We start from the raw sequence: 18,840 nt of genomic DNA, 5'->3' as shown, positions 1-18,840 counted from the left end.
AGGGTCTATCGCTGATTGGTATATTCGAGTTAGCAGCATCATGTGGTGCTGCTGAAGCGTAGTTCATTTCCGAAATCCCTTCTTGTCAGGGGTAGAATGAGGTTGTCATAGCTTGGAGAGTATGGAAGCAGGTCAACTCGCCACACGTGACCTTTGCCTCAGCATCAATACGACTCCTGCAGTCTGACAGACCACTCAATCATGTTATGCTGACTTATCATCCATGGAGACATCGCTTCAGTTCAAGAGTAACCGAATATATTTCAGCATGCAATAGTATCCAGAGAGGTATCACTAACACCCCTTGAAACACCACCTATATTCGTGAATACTACAAGGATGCATAGCATAATTCGACGGCCTCTCCCTGTCTCCTCCATCCGTCCGGCAATTATCAACGACAAAAAGTATCGTTCGCTTGAGGAATCCCAATCCTCCCTAGACGCCGTATAATCATCCCTTCCAATTCCACCGCCCCCAAAAAGCTTTTGCTCGCGAAAACGAAGACTCCCAAATGTTACTGGCTATCAGCATCATGCTTCGCCACTATCTCTCTCCTAGCACTCCGATAACAGGGCATATCCCATTCCATTAGGTCGTTATGTGAGGGGCCAGGGACTGCTTTCGGCTCGCCCGTCCATTGCTCATACACGGCGCATTGCGGGTTTCTTCAGTTGAGAGTTTGAGGTTTTTACCGGTTGGTTTTGCTCCTCTGAGGTTTCCTAAACCACGCGGACGTCTGGAAGATGGAGGTTTTTGTTCTGGCGAGGTAGTCTCTGATCACGCTCGTAGAGGTAGCCACAGTTGGCACACAAAGTCTGAGTAAAGTTAGCGACGAACTAGTAAACCCATCTTGACATGTTAAACTTACCCTTGGACCTGCTGGGCCGTCCCTAACAGCCCAAACGCTTGTGCCCCATATCCTGCAGTGCATACACCTCCACTGGAACCTCTCTTGGTCTGTCAGAGCACCACCTCCTCCCCCGTAGCCACCAACATCAGGCGTGCCTCGCCCTCCAGGTGTACCGCCCCGTCCAAGCGGGCTCAAGCTTCGGAAACGACGCTTCTTCTTAGATCGTTCGCCCCGACCCATTCTCTCTTCCTCAACCTCCATCGGTGCCCCAAAAGGTGTTCCTCCAAGCATACCTGTCGTAGAGCTGAACCGTGCCGTCTCACGGCGCAACCGTCGAACCTCACGTTCGCGGTCACCTTCTCTCTTCTCAATCTCCTCTTTACTGAGGAATTCCACCTTGGGTTCCCAATCATCGCCGAGATGTTCCGGTTCGTATCTCCAGCCAGCCTCCGAGCCGTGAGCGGCATCATTTGGCAGTTCTTGCTGTAGACCACCCCATCCGGCAACTAGACCACCTGCCTCACATGCTTCCTTCTTCAGCCGCAGTACAGCCTCATATATGGCATGGGTCATGGCCGGGATCCACTCTCCTGTCAATCCAAGATCCGTACAAGTAACCTTGGCAAATGCCTCAGCAGTGCCAGGGGGGTGTAAAAGAGACCACTCAAACTTGTCAGTGTAGAGCATGGACGCTAGATTAAGACTCAAATTGATGATGCATCGGTAGGTATCGTCGGGGTTGTAGTCGTCTGAATCGGGAAGTATCGGTGTCGCCTCTGCAGTGACATCAGGAGCCTGCGTTTGTGAAGGAGTTGCCGCACCTCCTGTCTGCGCTGGTGTGTCAGGCCGAGAAGGGCCACGGATGGCGGACGCTGGAGAATCATCCCGAGACTTGAGCGCAAAGCTTGGTCGTGGCGTCAACGCGGTCGTCGTAGGTTGCGGGGCAGAGGCGGCTTGCTGATCGCTATGGAACAAAGGGTGGAGAGCGACACCCGAGTATTCTTCGAGCTGTGTCCGGATTTGCTTGCTGATCTCAGCGATGGCGGCTTGTCGATTTGGCAGATCCAGATCCTGCACCAATGTCTGGGCAAATTGGTCGGTTGAGATGAGCGTTTCATGAAGATTCCAGCAAAAAATATCTCGAAGCTTATAAGGCACCGTCGCCTCCTGTTGACGGTACTGAGGGAGTGAGGTGTCCACCGTGTTAGGGTTTGGCGTTGGATATGGGGCTGGGGGGATGAACGCAGGAACATCCAGATCGATTCGAATCGGAATCAGAGTAAGAGGGAGTGTTGCTTGAATGGCATTCTGCTGATCGCTCCGAAGCAACCTATGCTTTGCGATCCAATCACGCCAGATGCCCTGTACCTCGACTGGCTCCTTAGTATCTTTGCCAACCTTGTCGGCAAGGTCGAGTCTGCTGGCCGAGTCTTCCTTGCGCAAGCTTCGCAGTCCTGTTGGTCTTCGACGCGGGTCGTCGCTATCGTCTTCCAAGTCATCATAACCATCTTCGGCATAATTGATGATGGTCGTTCCTCGTTTAGTGGTCCTCGAAACTGGGCCGGCGGGCGCGCTACTCGGCAGAACAGGCGTGAGAAGGGAGTTGTTGTAAGCGCGGAGTCGCGGCGCATAACTCGATAAGAAGGCTTGAGGCTTTGATCGTTCCATTGTGTGTTACAGGACCTCGACGGTCATCTCATGCCGCGGAAAAGGGAGCTAGACCAACACGTGAAGAGCCTTCTATGGCTATTGCCCCCGTACGCTTTAGAGCTGAGACCCTGGTACAGATGACAATATTCACGCGACAATAGCGATAATTGTGCTACAGCTAAGAGGTGTGTGAAATGTGGATGGTTCGTGCCTGTCGTGATGGCTTCAAGGTTCGGTGCTTGATGGAGTCGCGAACTAGGGACCTTTTTCTTAATCGCGTCGCTCGCTGTTCCACAAGTTTGCTGTAGAGTGCACAGACCATGCTGAAGCCGTGATGATTATGTAACCCTGCCGCAGACTACCCTGCATCCAACTTCCTCCTTTCAAGTTGCCATAAATGCATGCGAATAAAAAGAAGCAGCGAGCATGTAAACAAAGGTGATTTGATCTCTTCAGTTCCATAAAAACTCATATTGATAGTAGACTGTTTGTAATTCAATAAACATTAATTATGTTCTGTTACTGATTATGATTTCCATTCGCCACCCGAGTCCCCTTCCATAGATGCCGATTCAATCCGAGCCATAGTCGCCCGAGTCTCGATACATAAGTGATCAGCTTAGTCTTCTGAACCAGAGAATTCAAGCTTGGCGTCTTCCTCTGAGTCCTCTGAGCCTTCAATGGGGGTGAACTTGAAAGGTGTTGGGACATAAATAGGGTGACCCCAGTGATGAGCCCAAGATGTCTTTGGCTTTGGTGGTGTTCGAAGACTGTATTGTCAGCGGCCTTGTATTGACTAGGTGGTATCAGCTAGGATTCACTTACCCGTGCCCAAAGAAGCACACGTCATAAAACTTGCACTTCTTTTCTTCATCATCGGAGTGAGTATTAAACGCTTTGCCGCACCCCACGTATTCTGCGGTGGATGCCATGCACGCATCTACTCACTTGTTAGATCTAGCAAGTCCGAGAACTCTAGGGCTACTTACCGTGATTGGTTTTGGTTTCTACACCAGGCTCTGCTTCCCATTTGTGAAGCCAATTACCCACCGCGCTTTGTAGAGTAGCTTCGAACGATTGTCCCACGCAATCCGTTGCTGTTTCTTCCTCATATATGGCTTCTCCTGATACTGGATACTGAGCTAACGAGTAACCGTGTGGGACTTCTCCTTCCGCAAGTTTATCGGCCCAAGACTGAGCAGATTGTGCAAGAGATGTATCCCAGGCGAGTTCATGGAGTCCTGCTGCCCGGCGTGCCTCATTGATATGTCTGACGCCAATCTCAATATCATCCTGGGGTGAAACGGCCCAGGGGTAACCCGAGGAGATCATGGCCAAAGAGGCCAAGAAAAGGGCGCGGAGCATACTGTTTGTAAAAAAGAAACCTGTGGGAAAGAGATGGTAATGCTTGAGCACGAAGACGTGTTGGGGGTGATTTGACAGTGACGATGCTTGTGTAACGACTGGTGAATAGCGGGGATTAATGAATGCGAGAGATGCAGCCAAGATGAATATGGTTGAAGTAGCTGAAAGAATTGAGAGAATGATGAAGAAGAGAGACTACAGAGAAACTAGCCCATCCACGAAGAGATCCTGTCGTTCATTGTAAGGAAGTGACTACGATGCACTGGTGGGCTGGCGAGGAAGGAGTGATGTCATTGGAGTTTGGCGTAAATCACCAACACCTCAAGGGCTCCTCCCCATTTGAGGTATCGCGACTTCCTCAGCATCCATTCCATATACAAACCATCCATCCTCGTGCAACGCCTCAAAATGTTGGCAAGTTCATCCGTGTAAGTGATAGGGTCGATGTGATTCGTCAACCTTCCATAGCTTCTCTTTTAATCTGTCGGGCCCACAAATGACGTCTCACAACCAAGACCCTTCTTTCTTCAATTAAAAACATTTCATCTAAATCAACTCCGACGTCGCCATCATCTTCCAACTCCCTTAAAACCACGCAAGATGGCCTCAAGAGCACCTTCTATCGCCCCTGCAGTTCTGCGACAACTGCGTTCTCAACCACAGCGCCTCTCTTCTTTCCTGCAGACCCCTCTTGCCCGCTCAGTCGCAAACCTAAATCTGAACCAACAGTCCTTCCGTGCAGCGCACAATATTCCCAGGCCATCTCCTCGAACATACGCCAAGCCAAAATCCGGGCAGGCGAACGTAGGCGAATCGGCCAAGAGCGAAGGTGAAAGGCCAGAGATCAAACCCACGCATTACCAACTGTCATTTACCTGCGTTCCCTGCGGCCATCGCTCCCACCACAACGTTTCCAAGCAAGGCTACCACTACGGATCTACGCTTATCACATGTCCTAGTTGTCGCAACAGACATGTTATCAGTGACCACCTCCATATCTTTGGCGATAAACCATTTACCATCGAGGAACTTATGAAGAAAAAGGGTCAACTTGTCAAGCGGGGCACCCTGGGCGAAGATGGCGATATCGAATTCTGGCCAGAGGACTCTCTCCCAGGAAGTAAGGGATCCAACAATAACGAGAGCTCAGAATGATCGGAAGTATTGGCGGGTACAGGATAGAGTTAAAAACAAGACAGTGTTGTACGATATTGTAGGAGCATTGGGTGGCGTCGAGATACCCTCCTCTTCAGACAGGAATGATCATTATTATAGTCACGAGCCTAATAGATGGCCGTGTTTTCTTTTCAAATTTGACATGCAAATGACTTTTACTATGGATCCGTATAACAACGCCAGGAAACAAACATCTTGTCCAATTTTACAATTCCGTAACGCCCGTTGATGCAACACCATCAATGTTTTACCATCGCTTGAACGACTGCCTCATATCCTTCTGCTCCTTCGACCGTGTCTTGATACGAGACTTGTTCTTTTCAAACTTCTTCCTCTTGTCCCGTCCATACTTCTCCGGCTTTATAATCGCATCGATCTTCCTCTTGCTTGATCGTTCCTCTCGCTTCTTCCTCACTTCTTCTCTAATGGCGAGCAACTGCTTGGAGTATTCAGAAGTGCCAAACTTCTTCTGCAGAGATTCCATAAGAATCTGTGCACGTGTCTTGAGAGCCTCGTGCTTTGTCTTGAAGAGCTCATCGTTCGAGAAAGGAGGGGCAATGGAGGGATCAGTGAGGTTATGGAGTGGCACAAGGATGGTATTGAATGATGGCCGAAGACGTTCCGATGAAGATCTGCGACAGACAGTCTCCAGAAGCTCCATGGCAGCCACCTTTGGTGTAATGGCCACAGCCCTGGGAGGAATCTCCCTTCGAAGGATGCGAGAGATTTGTCTGAACATATGATCAAGGTCCGTCTTTCGCTCACTCTTCTTCTTATCTTCCTCGCCCTGGTCTTCTTCCTCTTCGTCCTCCTCTTCTCCGTCACCCTCGGGGAGACGAGGGGCCAAGAAAGCAAGCACCTGGACAGCTTCCACTCCTAGCTTCTCATCAATGTCGCGAGTTGCCAGGACACCCAGTCCAAGTCTGACCAGGTTCTGTACCTTTGGCAAATCGAGCGTCAGACCATGGCTGCCCTCTACTGGCTCACCAACAGTTACGTCACCAGCTTGTTTGGCAAAGTCTGCCAAGTAGGAGCTTGTCAAACCGATAGACGATATCTTGACTGAAGGTTCTTGGTGTGACAGACATCTGACAATGTTGGACCACATCTCTTCGCTGTCGCTTGCCAGGATCTTTTCGGGGAACACAGCCAGAGCAGCACGAATAACCCCAAGGGCCGCCTCGACGAGCTCTCCATCAACTTCTCGAATGTCCTCGTTCTCGATAACGCCGTTGATCTTCTCAAGAACAAGTTTGAAATCCTTCTTATTCTTCGATGCGTTTTCACTGGATTCGAGGTAGAAACCAAAAACCTGGAAAGCGAGTTTAAGCACTGCTTCGTTTCCGTCCTGATCCAGCCATGTTCGTACAAGTCCGAGGAAGGTTTGAGTTCGCTCCTTGTCGGCCTTGCGAAAGATCTCCCTGAGAAGGCCTGTGGCTGAAAGGCGGCACTTCTCACTGTCGTCGTTGGCAAGGACAAAGAAGAGTGGGAGGAAACAGGTAGAGGAAATCTCTTGAACAAAGTCGTCAGACGACTTCATGAGGAGCAAGTGAACGATTTCCATAACGGATAGACGACCACCGTCTCGTTCGTACTTGAGGTTGGCAACGATAAAGTTGAGCTGCTTAGCCCACCTGGCCTTTTTCTGAGGATATTCGCGAACGAACTGGAAGAATGCGCCTCGGGCAAGATCACGAGTATCCTTGTCATCGTTGGTGATCATGACCGAGCCCACGTAGTCCATAATGTCGTAGACGGCGGCAGTTTCGATGCGTCGGTCCAGCACCGATCGCAGGAAGTTGAACGTAACGTGGCGGTAAAGAGGCTCAGTGAGATCATCCTTCAATTTGGCGAGAAGCATATCGATCGCTGCGTCCTTGACAGGAATGTCACGACGATCCCGAAGAACAACAGCCATCATCTTGAGTGCTGCTTGAGCCACCTCGGTAGTAGTAGAGACTGACATGGAAATACTCTTGGTTGCTTCCTTGACTGCAACCTTGTACAGCCTCGATCCCTCATCATCAATGAATGGAACCTTGACAATGACAGCCAGTAATCGGAATGTAGAGATCTTGACCTCGTCCTCCCCACCAACCATGGCATCACCAAGGATGGGAATAAATCCAGAGATATTGCCAGGAGTGCGCAAGCTGTCATGCTTCTTCAGGATGGCCCTCAGAATATCGACTGCGAAACGAATCAGCTTGTATGTGTGCTTGGTCGTTTTGCCTCGGTCGCCGCTCTTCTTGGCGCCCTTCTGGACTAGGTACTTCTTGACTCGAGGGTCGAGCTTCTCTTCAACTTCGGGCTTTTGCGAGTTGTAGACATCTTGAATGACTTCGTAACAGAAAACCAGTGTGTCACGGCTTTCGGCGGCAGGGTTTTGCAGAAGGCCAGATGTTATGCGCGACATCAAAGTATCGAGTTTGCGAACCATTTTAAGATCGACCTTCTGCATCAGAAGTGCTCGCAACGGCTTCACCAAATCAATAAGACGACCAACCGTGGCATTCTTGGCGATCAGCTCCATTGAGTCCTGGCTTTTACTGCTCTTAATCTCCTTGGTCTGAGTCGTGTATCCCTCAGCATCCTTTTCTTGACCAATGACACCGAAGATATCGTCCATGACAACTGTCACGACGAAGTTGAGGCAGTAATCCAAGTCGCCAGGGGCGCAGCTGGGGACAATAGCGACCAAAATGGAGTGCATGGTGTAGGAAAGCACGTGAAGCTGGTATCCTCTGGTCAAAGCACCTCGCAGCTCCTTGAGAAGGAACCCAAAGTAAGACGGGCCCAGATTGACGGCTATCTTTACCAGTGTGTCTCGAGCCATGTCTCGGGCCTCTATAGACTTGCTGCGGAGGATGTGACTGATATCGGTCAAGACACCAGCAAGCTTCTGATCCATCTGATCCTGAGGCAACAACTTCAAGAGTCTGACGATGATGACACCAACCGGGACACGGTAACTGACTTCTGACTCGTCTTTCTCGTGAAGGTGCTTGACCAGTGTAGGCAAGAAGAAGTTGGTGACGTCAACGCTTAGCTTTTCTGCCTTTGGGATTGTGAGAGGGAGTCTGGTGGTGCTTGACGAAGACACATCGATCTGGTCCACATCCATACGCTCTTCGGAATCGTTTTCGGCTGCATCGACAAGTGCGTCGGCAACCTTGCTCAAGAGTCGGATTGTCAGCTTTTGTTGTTCAGGCTTAGCCTCAACATAACCAATGTATCGTTGAAGGGTAGTGCGGTAATGCTTCCAGTGCAAAGAACTTGCGAGGTTGCCGATGGCAATGATCGCCTGGGCACCAAGACCGTGATCATCGACTCCATCGACACGGCCGAAGATGAAGTGTTCGAGAAGCGGGATGAAGAACTGGGCTAAGTTTTGGCTTCCAAATTCCTTCTGCTTGTTGGCGGCCTCAAGAATATGCAGAGCCTCCAGCTGTCGTGCTGTCGCAGGGCTCAGAATGTTGAAGAAGAATGTCAGCTCAGAACTATCTTCGTTTCGGTCGTTCAACAATGCACTGAGATCAGCAATGGGCTCCCATTCGGGCATAGTTGACAGAAGATGACCCATTACTCGGAGGTACTCTCGTCGAGAAGTGTCAGATGGCTCACGAGCACCTGCATAAAGCGCAGGCATAATGACGCCCCGGAGCTGGACATCAAACTTCTCCTTTGATTCTTTGGACGTGCAAGCTGCCGCATCTCCAATAAATCGGCGGAGTCCGTCGGCGGAGTTGGAGGACAGAATACCAAATTCGGCATCATCTCGAATATGGAAGATAAGGTTGTGAAGCAAGGGCAACCACTGCTTGGGAGTCAATGGGACCTCTCGATCACCAGAGATTGAACTGTAGGCAGCTAGGCGTGCATCGTAATCGAGCTCATCGATACGCCCTTCTTTGAAAGAGTTAAGGGCTGCGCACAATTCGGCAACCTCCCGAAGGTTGTTGTCTTTTCCAGCAATGGCCACTAGCGCCCTTGACAGGGACTGTCGGTTCTCACGGTCTTTGAAGTAGCTGAAAAGAGACGAAATTGTGTCATATACATCGTCGAGTAGTGACTGGTTGTCAAAGGCGCTAGAACCTGCAACATACTGCTCTACAATGAGCAAGATTCTGCCCTTGAGCTTGGGGCTAACTCGTCGAGGTGGCTGGTTGAGGAGGAAGATGGCGATCTTGATAACGGCCTGGACATCTTCGGCATCCTGAATAATGGGAGACATTACCAGTATTGTTTCTACACAAGCTTCCATAAGATCATTGCTTATGCCAGACATGTCCAGAACATTGGATATCTGAGCCAGGATTGCTTTAGAGTTGGGTTCGAGAAGCTCTGCCTTGATAACTTCATTGAACTCGCACTCCTGCGCAGGCGCAGTTGCGAGCTTAACCAAGTTGCGAACAATTCCCAGGACATGAATCTTGACTGCATCCTTACCCTTCTCGATTGACAAACATTCGATGACCTTGGGAAGAATACCCTCAGGAATCTTGTCGTGTGGCGCAAAGAAGAGTGCAATCCTGGGGAGGACAGACCAAGTAGCAAAGAGCTGAAGCATACCAGAAACTCCTTGTGTTGTCTCACTGGGCAGGTTTTCCAGTCTTGGTGCCACAACATCTTCGAGAATGACATCTTGATAAGGGGCCCATTGGAAAGACTGGGCGTTTTGGAAAAGCGCAATCAGACACTTCAGACCAGTGGACCGGATGACCCTCAAAAGAGACTGTGTGCTGGCTTTTTCTTCCTCTTCTTCAGGGGCATCCTCGGGGTCTGCGCCCTGACCGCTGAGTTGTCGGCAGGCAAAGACAAGACAGTACAAAACAGCATTGAGGAGCGTCTCCAGATAAGGTGTAGCGTTGGTGCCGAGTTCCGAAATAACGGAAGAAATCATGTTGAGGAAACCAAGTTGCTTTCGGACGGGGAGAAGGGGCTCCTCGAAGATCTTCTTCGAGGAATCAACGACCTTGACACCTTTCAGCTTACCAGTGGCAATGTCCAAGAAGCTACCCATATCTTCGACACTAAGATTTCGTAGAACAGCAAGTCGGGTGGCTTGGAGGCCATGTCGGCCGCTTGCTGCACCCTTCTTGGATATAGTGCGACCATAAAGCAATCGGAGGAGGACGGGCATCAACTCAGCTCTATGCTCCGGCTTGATGGCGGTGTCGTCTTGAAGGAAGACTGTAAGCTCGTTCTTGAATCGGGCCTCATCCAAGAGGAACTCCAAGTTCTCTTTGTAAGTCTTGATTGCCTCCTGCTTCCAAGCAAGGATTGCCTTGAGGGTAACCTTTTGGACCTCGGCATCACCATTCTCCATAAGCTGCAAGAGTGCAGTGTAGACTTGCTCGTGCTCATAAAGCACACGAGGGTTGATGAACTGAGAGAAGACGCCGAGCATGGCTTTGCGGTCTGCGAGAGACCAAGTGGCTCCCTCAGAAGTGCCTTGACCTTCGATCGACTCAGGGGTTCGGTCTTCACTTGCCCAGGCGAGAAAGTGTGGAACAAGTTGACGAGACCTCCTCTCCGCGATAAAGGGGATGGCGTTAAACACCTTCAGCGCGCGGGATCTAGCGTTGCCAGCAGTTATCTCGGCAGTCCGTTGCTTTTCATCAAAGCTCTGCAACATCAGCTCATTTGGGTGGTCGATTGACTCTTCGACCTCAGCTGCGGCCTCCTCCAGTCTGCTTACGTTTGTGCATTCAAAGTCGGATACAAACGCGCGACGAGAGTTGTGGGTTTCAGGCTGCGAGGCACCCCATCGAGATGAAGGAACCTTCAGCCAGCGGAAAGCAACTTCACAGACTGCCTCCTCTCCGGCCTTGGTCTCTGCAATTTGCTTCATAGTCTCAACCGAATCATCCCACACAGGAGACAGCTTCACCGTAAGCATACCGAATAGGAAAGCAGGCACAGCTCGTTGCAGCCAAGAGTTATCCTCAAATGAAGCGTAGTTGTGACCCAACTTGCGAAGGAGCATGGCAATCGTTCTTGTATGCGAGAGAGCCAAAGGGGTCTCTTCGACCTCGATCATGGTCTCGACGGTGTTGAAGCTGTCCGTTGCCAAGTCAAGCGCCTTGAGTAGATTCAAAGATGCCAAACGGAGTTCGTGTGATGGGGAGCTCAAGTTTTCGATCAAAGACTTGGTAACTGGGTCCTCCTCAGTGGATGAACTGTCACTACTCGTGCTATCTTGTCGTCGAGCAGACTCGTTGCTCTGTAGAATTTCTTCGTAGGCGAGATATGCATGCAAGAAGCTGACAGATTGAGAAAATCGAGGAACGGCTGCACGCAGGAGCGGGCTCAAGGTGATGTCGACAGAGCCAGCAGCCTTGCTCATACGCAAGTAGGCGTGGAATCCCTGTCCAACAATAAAATGAACCTCATCCGATACCAGGGTAGAAGAGGGCCGCAGCGCGAGCTTTAGCTTTCGAAGTAAAAGTTCGGCGATCTTAGCATTTGTCGATGGGTGAACTGTTGTGAGTTCAAGAATCTGAAGTAGTGCCGAGTACTTGGGTAGACATCTATCCCGCCAAACTTGAGGATCCTTGTTATAGGGGCCGCGTTCGGGGAACGGCGAGATCTCTAAGCGTTCAAACTTGGAGACAATCTGGCCCTGCCACCCCTGTGACATCCTGCAGCTGTCCTTCTCGCCTGCGGGGGGGAAAGCGCCATTCTCGATCATCTTTGGCAAGAGAACACAAAGCATGTCTTCATTGGACTCTTCAGACCAATGGTTCGCAATAAATCTAGCACAGTTAGTCGAAGCCTCAAAACAACCGAATCTCGGTGGCTTTACCTTTGGAAATCGGCACGGAACAAGCTTCCGAAGCGCTGGGCATCCAGCTCGCAGAAGTAGGAACAGAACGGAATGAACCATTTCATGAATGGCTCCCTGCTCAGAGATTGAACAAGAGGATTAATATGAGGTATCAAAGCATCAATAGGTGCGTGGTGCCAGACAATCGCAACGCTGGCCATGACAAACTTCCAGACAGTGGTTGAGGCGTCCTGTGGTGCTGCTTCTGTAACACTGGAAAGCAACTCGACAAAGTTCTTGATAAGAGGCGACCAATCACGGATTCGGTATCCTTTTCGAACACCGGCCATGGTTCCGTATATCCTGATAAGGGGTACAACTTGCCATTGACGTTCTGCAGGGGTTGTCCGTTCCATGTTGGCTCGGATTGCCTCATGGACTCCGTCTGCGAAATCCCCAAAAGTCTCGGCAGTCGCATGATGTGTAACACTGGTCAAAACACCACAAACAACGTCTGTCCAGATCGTATCCTCGCTGAGTGTTCGCTCCTCTTCCGGAATAGCGTCAACCAGTGCCGCGAAGATGGCTGGGGCAGTGGAATGGACAATATTATCAGTTCCTTTAATAGCCTCGGCAAACATGTTCATCAATCCATCCTTATACAAGATGAACTGGCGGTCGCCCTTTACGCTCAGAAGATCGTCCCGAGCACATTCAACCAGGCGCTTTAGAGCTGTCTCGCGTTGTGAAGGGGCGGCTGCCTTTTTAACCAAGAAACTCAGTGCTTCGGCTGCGAATCGGGCAATATGAGGAGGATGTCGTGACTTTCCGAGTAGTGGCGCCATAACTTTGAAGGTAGGTCGCAAGTCAGGAACAAGCAGTTTAGAAAGGTACTTGAACAAAAAGGCGAGGGATCCAAACGTCCACTCAATAACGTCGGCATCCTGGGGCTTGGCCGCGATAGCCACGATTAGTTCCAAACTTCTACCATAATGCTTCTCGAATCGAACTCCCAAGTCATGGGAGAAAGCGGTAAGAAGGTCCAGTAGCGGCTCTAGAGCTTCCTTATCCTGTCCTGCTATAAACTCGGCCAAAAAGTCTGCGATCCGTTGCTCGTGGTAGAGAAGCTGTGGCAAGCTCTCACAAAGAGGCCAGACCTTCGTCTTGAAAGCAGAGAAGGGCTTTGAGACATTTAGCTCTCCCCATTTTTGCAATCCGGTCTGAAAGTAGGATGTCGTGATCGAAAGGTCTTCGGTATCGAGGTCATGACGGCGAACTTTTCGTAGAGGTTGAAGCGAATTAAATTTTGAAATTTTAGTAGTAAAAGATTCCCACCGGTGGTTCTTTTGATGAGGTGTTGAGTTCTTATTCTTCCGCGCCTTTGTGATGCGCCCTGACGAGTTGGCCGGCATCTTGGGCGGTCTTGTTTTGTTTATAAAGAACTTGGGAAAATGAATGTCCAAGTCTTTGCGAAAAAGAGCTTCTTCACATCCATACCGCGAAAAGATGGCCCCGCCAAAACTTTTTTTATCGGTTGATAAGCGGCAAAACCGATAAGGCGACACTAATGCAAGAAGCCCCACATCCGCCAATCACACTCGCGCCGCATTCCCTTATCTATTATAGCACTCTAACGCGTGCTCCTGTATACTTTCACCATAGCTTCTTTCATTCACAATCCCTTCACTTAGAAGTTGTCGCGAGAAGTCTAGATCATTTCTTGCCACAACAACCACTAATATGGCTGCACCTAAAATGTGAGTGATAATATAAATCAATATCTGAAACTCATAGTCTGACTGATTTTATCTAGTATCGTCCTGGGCAGCCTCAATGGCCAGCTTGAGCCTGCATTCAAGAAGCTAGCTACACTTCATGCAAAGAACAACTTCTCCATGGCTATTCTTACTGGTGATGTCTTCAGCGCAACTCAAGACGATGAGTCGGTGGCTGCGCTTCTCGAAGGAACCCTTCAAGTTCCCCTTCCAACCTATTTTACCATGGGAAGCCACCCTTTGCCCCCGCGCATCGCCGCAAAGGTCGAAGCCGAAGAGGAAATTTGCGAGAACCTTCATTTTCTAGGCAAGAGAAGCATAACAAAAACATCTGATGGTGTTCGAATCGTCGCTCTCGGTGGTCAATTGGATACGAATCTCATCGCAGGCCAGTCCAAAGAACAGCACCTGCCGTTTCACTCAGTCGACGATGCGAAGAGCCTACGCGGAGCCCACAGCGCTGACATTCTCCTGACATCGATATGGCCAGCAGGTGTCTGGACTGGCTCTCAAGTTGCGCTTGGTCCTATAAACCAAGCGTCCTTGGCTGTCTCGGACTCGATCGCGGAGCTATGCGCAGTACTCAAACCACGATACCACCTATCATCATCTCCTGAAGGCTTCTTCTATGAACGAGAAGCATTTGTACATCCTACCGAGAAGGAGACCGACAACACTTGCGTCACGCGATTCATTTCCATGGCCCCGTACGGCAACGAAGCTAAGGCAAAGTCTCTATATGCATTCAGCCTCAACAAAGGAGACGCATCAGTACCCGTCGGCGCCACAGCATCACCCTTTAACCCCAAGACCAAGAGACGTGCGCCGAAGGAGGACTCCTACAATCGATATGGTGGTGATGAGCAAGAGAGGGGGCACAGGGGTCGGCGTCAGAAGCAGCGCCATCGATCGCCCCCTCCAGGTCCCGACAGATGTTATTTTTGTCTATCTAACCCCAATTTGTCGTCACACATGTGTTGTAGCATTGGCGACGACGCATACATCTCAACGGCAAAGGGTCCTTTGCCCACATCTGCGACCTTTACCGAACACGGCCTTGATTTCCCAGGTCACCTAATCATCATTCCACTACCACACAACCCGACGATTCCCAGTATTGGACCTGTCGCAGATCCAAACGGCGAGGCTGCTAAGACATATAAGGAGATGACCCGCTTCCGCGGAGCTATTCAGGCCATGATCGCTGCCAAGAGCTCCCACAAACTCGGTGTCGTCACTTGGGAGATCAGCCGTGAAAACAACGTCCATCTGATTTGGCAATTGATGCCCTTGCCCGCTGAACTCATCTACAAGGGTCTAGCAGAAGCTGCTTTCAAAGTTGAAGCAGAGAACCAGTCCTTCCCAGCCTTCAAAGTACAAGACTTGACCCTCGAGCAACAGGCCGAATCTGGCGGCGATTTCTTCCGCGTATGGCTGTGGGCGGACGATGGCGAGGAACGTATTAAGGGAAAGTCCCTCGTCATGCCTCTGCCCTCAGACATGCGCTTCTTCGATCTTCAATTCGGTCGGCGAGTGCTGGCCAAGCTACTCAATCTCGAGGACCGCGTGATCTGGAAGGCCTGTGAGCAAACTGTCGAGGATGAGACCAAGGACGTGGAGGCGTTCCGGGAGGCGTTTAAAGAATGGGATTTCACTCTTCAAGACGGCGATGAAGCTGCTGCTTAATACCTTTTGGTTTTTGTACACTATTGGAAGCATGGGCGGCGTTCGATGAAAAGGAGTTTTCGCAGTGTCATTTAGTCATTTATGCCATCTTCGATCTGCTTTTGAGGACCTTCCTAGTTTATAGATCATAGATCAATTGAGCTCAAGATTGGGTACGAAAACGACATGCCATGTTATGGCACATCAAATGATGCTTCAACAGGTGATATAACAACATATTCCAAATATTGCAGCTGGAAAAGAGGCAACTTTGAGACCAGCTGCTCACGTTGACACTACCAAGTGGTAATACTAACAAATACGTTTGTGTTCGATCAAGAATGACTTATCCGTACATCGGAGTTGTTTCCATACTTTGACGTTGATCATCGCCTGATAGCAAATTTGTGACATACAACTCACTATAGTTATTGGCTGGCTTTCATATTCAGTCACCATTGAGGAGCAGTAGTTTAATAATTTAACTTTTAACTGTTTTTTCCCTCATCTGTAGGTATCTAATACTAGCCAGGGTATATATCCCCCATAAGGCAATGTAATAATATGTACAAGTAGCAAAACTATTTTTCGCCTGCCTGCCATATGGCGGATCACTCCGCCAGCTAGTCCTGCAGAACAAAGTATAACAGTACCAATCTTCCATGATACTGCCATAACCAATATGACCTGTGCCTGTTTATGAACAAAGGAAAAACGTACAGTGCAAGGCCTGAGGGTCGTTATGTAATTTTTCCAACCTCCCGAGTTACTTTTTTCAGGAAGTGAATGTTTGAATATGTAGTGATGAACAAAGGAAAAGGTTAACCAAGCCCGGTGTCGTCGGGTTTGGGTGGGTATAGGTGCGACAATATGCGCGTATGGACGTTTGTAGGGTGTGATGTATCCGTAAAGTGGAGGATACTGGTATCAAAAAAGGCTGTCGAATAGAGTACCCAGTGACAGATGCAGGTAGGATTGTGCCTGGCAATCATTCGGATTCTCCAGATAGGGACATTTTTTCCTGTTTCCCCAAATGAAGGTATCGAAAGGCCGAGACACCTGTTATCGAAATGTCTATTGAGAACAGCGCCACAGTCATAAGGAAATGCTTGTTCCTGAGACATGTTTTAGAAGCCAAAAAATGCAAATCCGGAAATCGCCGAGTCAGATGCATGATGATGAGTAAAAAGAGAAAGAAGAATGCGCGCCCGAATGCAGAATAGGGAGGATGTTAGCTCCCTTGTGAATGAGGTTCCATCGATGAACCATGAACGTAAGCGTGTGAGACGTAAAGAGAGAAAGGAAAGGATGATCGGTGAGTGAGAACTCGTAGTAAAGATCTAAAATCGAAGTCGTTGCGGTCGTGGCGTAGTTATGAGCATGAGGGTGATTATCGTAGTGAGTATTAGTTGCAAGCCAGGTAGTCGAACCAGACAGGCATCATTGGTAGAAGGTGGAAGATTAGGATGACCGAGACCTGAGAGAGCGGACAAGGTGAAACCAGCACCAATAGAGTTGGGCTCTACCACGTGCAGCACAAAGACCAAGTCGTAAAGATCAATACGTCTAGTATGAGGCCATGCGGCGTGTGATTGGGGAGGCACCAAGTCGGGAGATAGATGCATGCAGATGAGGGTGTCGTGAGCTAGGTCTACTGGGGGCAGTAGGTGACTCTTCCACACTACGCTCACGTTGGCCAAAGGCAAAAGTAGCGGCTCGGCTGAGACCCTTGCGAGATTTCAATCGACCCATTTCGCGTTCACAAGTGCGCTGGTGAGCCTCATCTGACATCTCAACGTATTCTTGGGGATAGCATCGACCCCTGTGCTCGGTAAAGAAACCAGAGTATCCACCGTCTAGGATGTAGACTTCAGGATACGTAAGCTTAGGGTAATGCTCAGCATTCACGGTGCGGTCCTCAGAGCGAACATGGCGAGCCATAAGGGGGGCACGGTGAGCAGAGTACTCGCAGTGAAAGATGAGAAGAGTTCGTCCGTCCATGGGAGTCTGGAAGAGCTGGTTTGTAAGTAGGTCCTTGTCATTGTAGTTGACAGCGCCATCAATGTGGCCACCCTCATACTCGTACTCAAATCTGCAGTCGACCACAATCTTCTGGTCAAAGTGAGAGCTGTACTTGCCGTCCAAGACATCGACGAGAGTCTCGCGACTGATACGAGGAATGGTATCAGTAGGGTCTTCAAGAAGGAAATGGGGGAGGACGGGTTCTTGAGCCTCCTCCACATCCATGACCGATTGAAGCGCAGGAGAGGGAGTCTCCTCTCCATCTGAGTTGCTCTTCATGACGTCAGCAGGATGCTCGAACATGCTCAACGATCGACGGAACTGCTTGCGATTCCTAAGAAAGGGGTTGGACTGTCGGCGGGAATGCGCGTTCATGGAAGGGGAGGCGTTGTTGCGAGCGCAAGCGTTGAAGTTGAGGAACTGGGGTCTAGCACGGCCAGCAGGCATACCAGGGCAGGGACTGTTGGCAGAGGCAGGCCTGCGCTCCTGAGGTGGTGATGCGGACTCGAAGCATTCACTTAGAGACAGGTTGGAGCTGGTGTGGTTGAGACGGGATCCGCCAGCACTAAAGCGAAAGGGGGTTGTGTCAACTGCGTCAGCCTGACGATTCGGTACCGCCGTAGTACTGAAACCCTTCATCCGTGTTAGGGAAGGTCGTCGAGGCATAGCTATTCTACGGTTTCTGATAGATGTCAGTTAGTGTTGGATGAGGAATGTGGGAATATGAGACTGACTCAGCCATGATGGGCCTGGGTGGTTCCAAGGAAGACTGCCGAGAGATGGGAGCGGGCGAATCAAGCATCATTTCATCGTCAGCGGCTGGTGTAGAGCCGGGAGTTGGAGATGTAACCTCAAATTGAGTGAAGAAAGGGGCCTTGTGAGGCAGAGGAGAGATTTCCATCAACTCCTTGAGCTCAGTCAAGGGAGCAGGCGATGATGTAGGCAACGGGGGAGTTTTTAGGGAATCTACTTAAACATGCCAGTTAGCCACAACGTTCTGGATCCCATGTTCTGGACCATTGTCGGTCTTGCTCACCTCGATCTTGGAAGCTGCGCACCATGCCAGCAGTGAAGAGTGCTCTTCGAGGAGTATGGAACTTGGGACTGGGAAGCATGTTAGTCCAAGACACTTTCAAAGCCAGGTTCAAGGCATTGGAACAAACCTTGAGTCGCTGTCAAGTCGGAAGTTCTGGGAAATGTCAGCAGCCAAGCTTGTAGCAGGCGAGGCACCTCGCACGTCCTTGACGTTGAAGTAGTCGCCGGTAGAATGCTTGTGCATTTGCTCACGCAGGCTCATGCTGGCAGATGTCACGGACGATGTCGCGTAGTGAGGGTGTCCGCGAAAGATGTCTCTGCTCCCCCAGCTGGGGAGCATTGACGGGCGATGCAGCGCCGCTAAAGGAGAGGAGGCTTCCATTGTGGGTGATGAAGATGAAGCAGCGGGACGATTCGAGGGAACTCGAGTTGAGTCGAGCTCTATCGAGGCACGTCGGCTACTAAGAGATATTGGATATTGAAGACACGGCGATGGAGTAGTGACGAGGTAGTTCTGCAGTAAGTCAATG

General features: G+C 50.1%; 6 protein-coding genes across 6 annotated transcripts; 2 read left to right on the top strand and 4 right to left on the bottom strand.

The window, feature by feature from the left end:
* Positions 1 to 244: 244 nt before the first annotated feature.
* On the bottom strand, positions 245 to 2,732 carry FGSG_00570 (uncharacterized protein). Its single transcript, XM_011317951.1, has 2 exons — positions 872 to 2,732; positions 245 to 818 (listed from the first exon to the last, which is right to left on the bottom strand). The coding sequence occupies exons 1-2, from the start codon at positions 2,519 to 2,521 to the stop codon at positions 723 to 725; spliced, it is 1,746 nt and encodes a 581-aa protein (XP_011316253.1). The 5' UTR covers positions 2,522 to 2,732; the 3' UTR covers positions 245 to 722.
* A 246-nt stretch (positions 2,733 to 2,978) lies between these two features.
* FGSG_00569 (uncharacterized protein) lies at positions 2,979 to 3,906 on the bottom strand. Its single transcript, XM_011317950.1, has 3 exons — positions 3,493 to 3,906; positions 3,329 to 3,443; positions 2,979 to 3,273 (listed from the first exon to the last, which is right to left on the bottom strand). The coding sequence occupies exons 1-3, from the start codon at positions 3,866 to 3,868 to the stop codon at positions 3,123 to 3,125; spliced, it is 642 nt and encodes a 213-aa protein (XP_011316252.1). The 5' UTR covers positions 3,869 to 3,906; the 3' UTR covers positions 2,979 to 3,122.
* Positions 3,907 to 4,430: 524 nt separating this feature from the next.
* On the top strand, positions 4,431 to 5,102 carry FGSG_00568 (uncharacterized protein). The gene has a single exon (XM_011317949.1). It carries the CDS (start codon positions 4,469 to 4,471, stop codon positions 5,021 to 5,023), a length of 555 nt encoding a protein of 184 aa, XP_011316251.1. The 5' UTR covers positions 4,431 to 4,468; the 3' UTR covers positions 5,024 to 5,102.
* A 109-nt stretch (positions 5,103 to 5,211) lies between these two features.
* On the bottom strand, positions 5,212 to 13,225 carry FGSG_00567 (uncharacterized protein; the record flags this gene model as incomplete). The annotated part of the gene is made up of 2 exons (XM_011317948.1): positions 5,212 to 11,802; positions 11,853 to 13,225. The coding sequence occupies 2 exons, from the start codon at positions 13,223 to 13,225 to the stop codon at positions 5,292 to 5,294; spliced, it is 7,884 nt and encodes a 2,627-aa protein (XP_011316250.1). The 3' UTR covers positions 5,212 to 5,291.
* A 328-nt stretch (positions 13,226 to 13,553) lies between these two features.
* Positions 13,554 to 15,274, top strand: FGSG_00566 (uncharacterized protein; the record flags this gene model as incomplete). The annotated part of the gene is made up of 2 exons (XM_011317947.1): positions 13,554 to 13,570; positions 13,627 to 15,274. The coding sequence occupies 2 exons, from the start codon at positions 13,554 to 13,556 to the stop codon at positions 15,272 to 15,274; spliced, it is 1,665 nt and encodes a 554-aa protein (XP_011316249.1).
* A 1,545-nt stretch (positions 15,275 to 16,819) lies between these two features.
* FGSG_00565 (uncharacterized protein) lies at positions 16,820 to 18,692 on the bottom strand (the record flags this gene model as incomplete). Its single annotated transcript, XM_011317946.1, has 4 exons — positions 16,820 to 17,957; positions 18,010 to 18,241; positions 18,312 to 18,379; positions 18,439 to 18,692. 4 exons carry the CDS (start codon positions 18,690 to 18,692, stop codon positions 16,820 to 16,822), a joined length of 1,692 nt encoding a protein of 563 aa, XP_011316248.1.
* Between the last annotated feature and the right edge of the window lie 148 nt (positions 18,693 to 18,840).

Source organism: Fusarium graminearum, chromosome 1, assembly GCF_000240135.3.
Source record: "Fusarium graminearum PH-1 chromosome 1, whole genome shotgun sequence".
Taxonomy (NCBI): Eukaryota; Fungi; Ascomycota; class Sordariomycetes; order Hypocreales; family Nectriaceae; genus Fusarium; species Fusarium graminearum.
The sequence above is the reverse complement of the archived record's forward strand: the minus strand, read 5'-3'. Positions and strand labels throughout refer to the sequence as shown.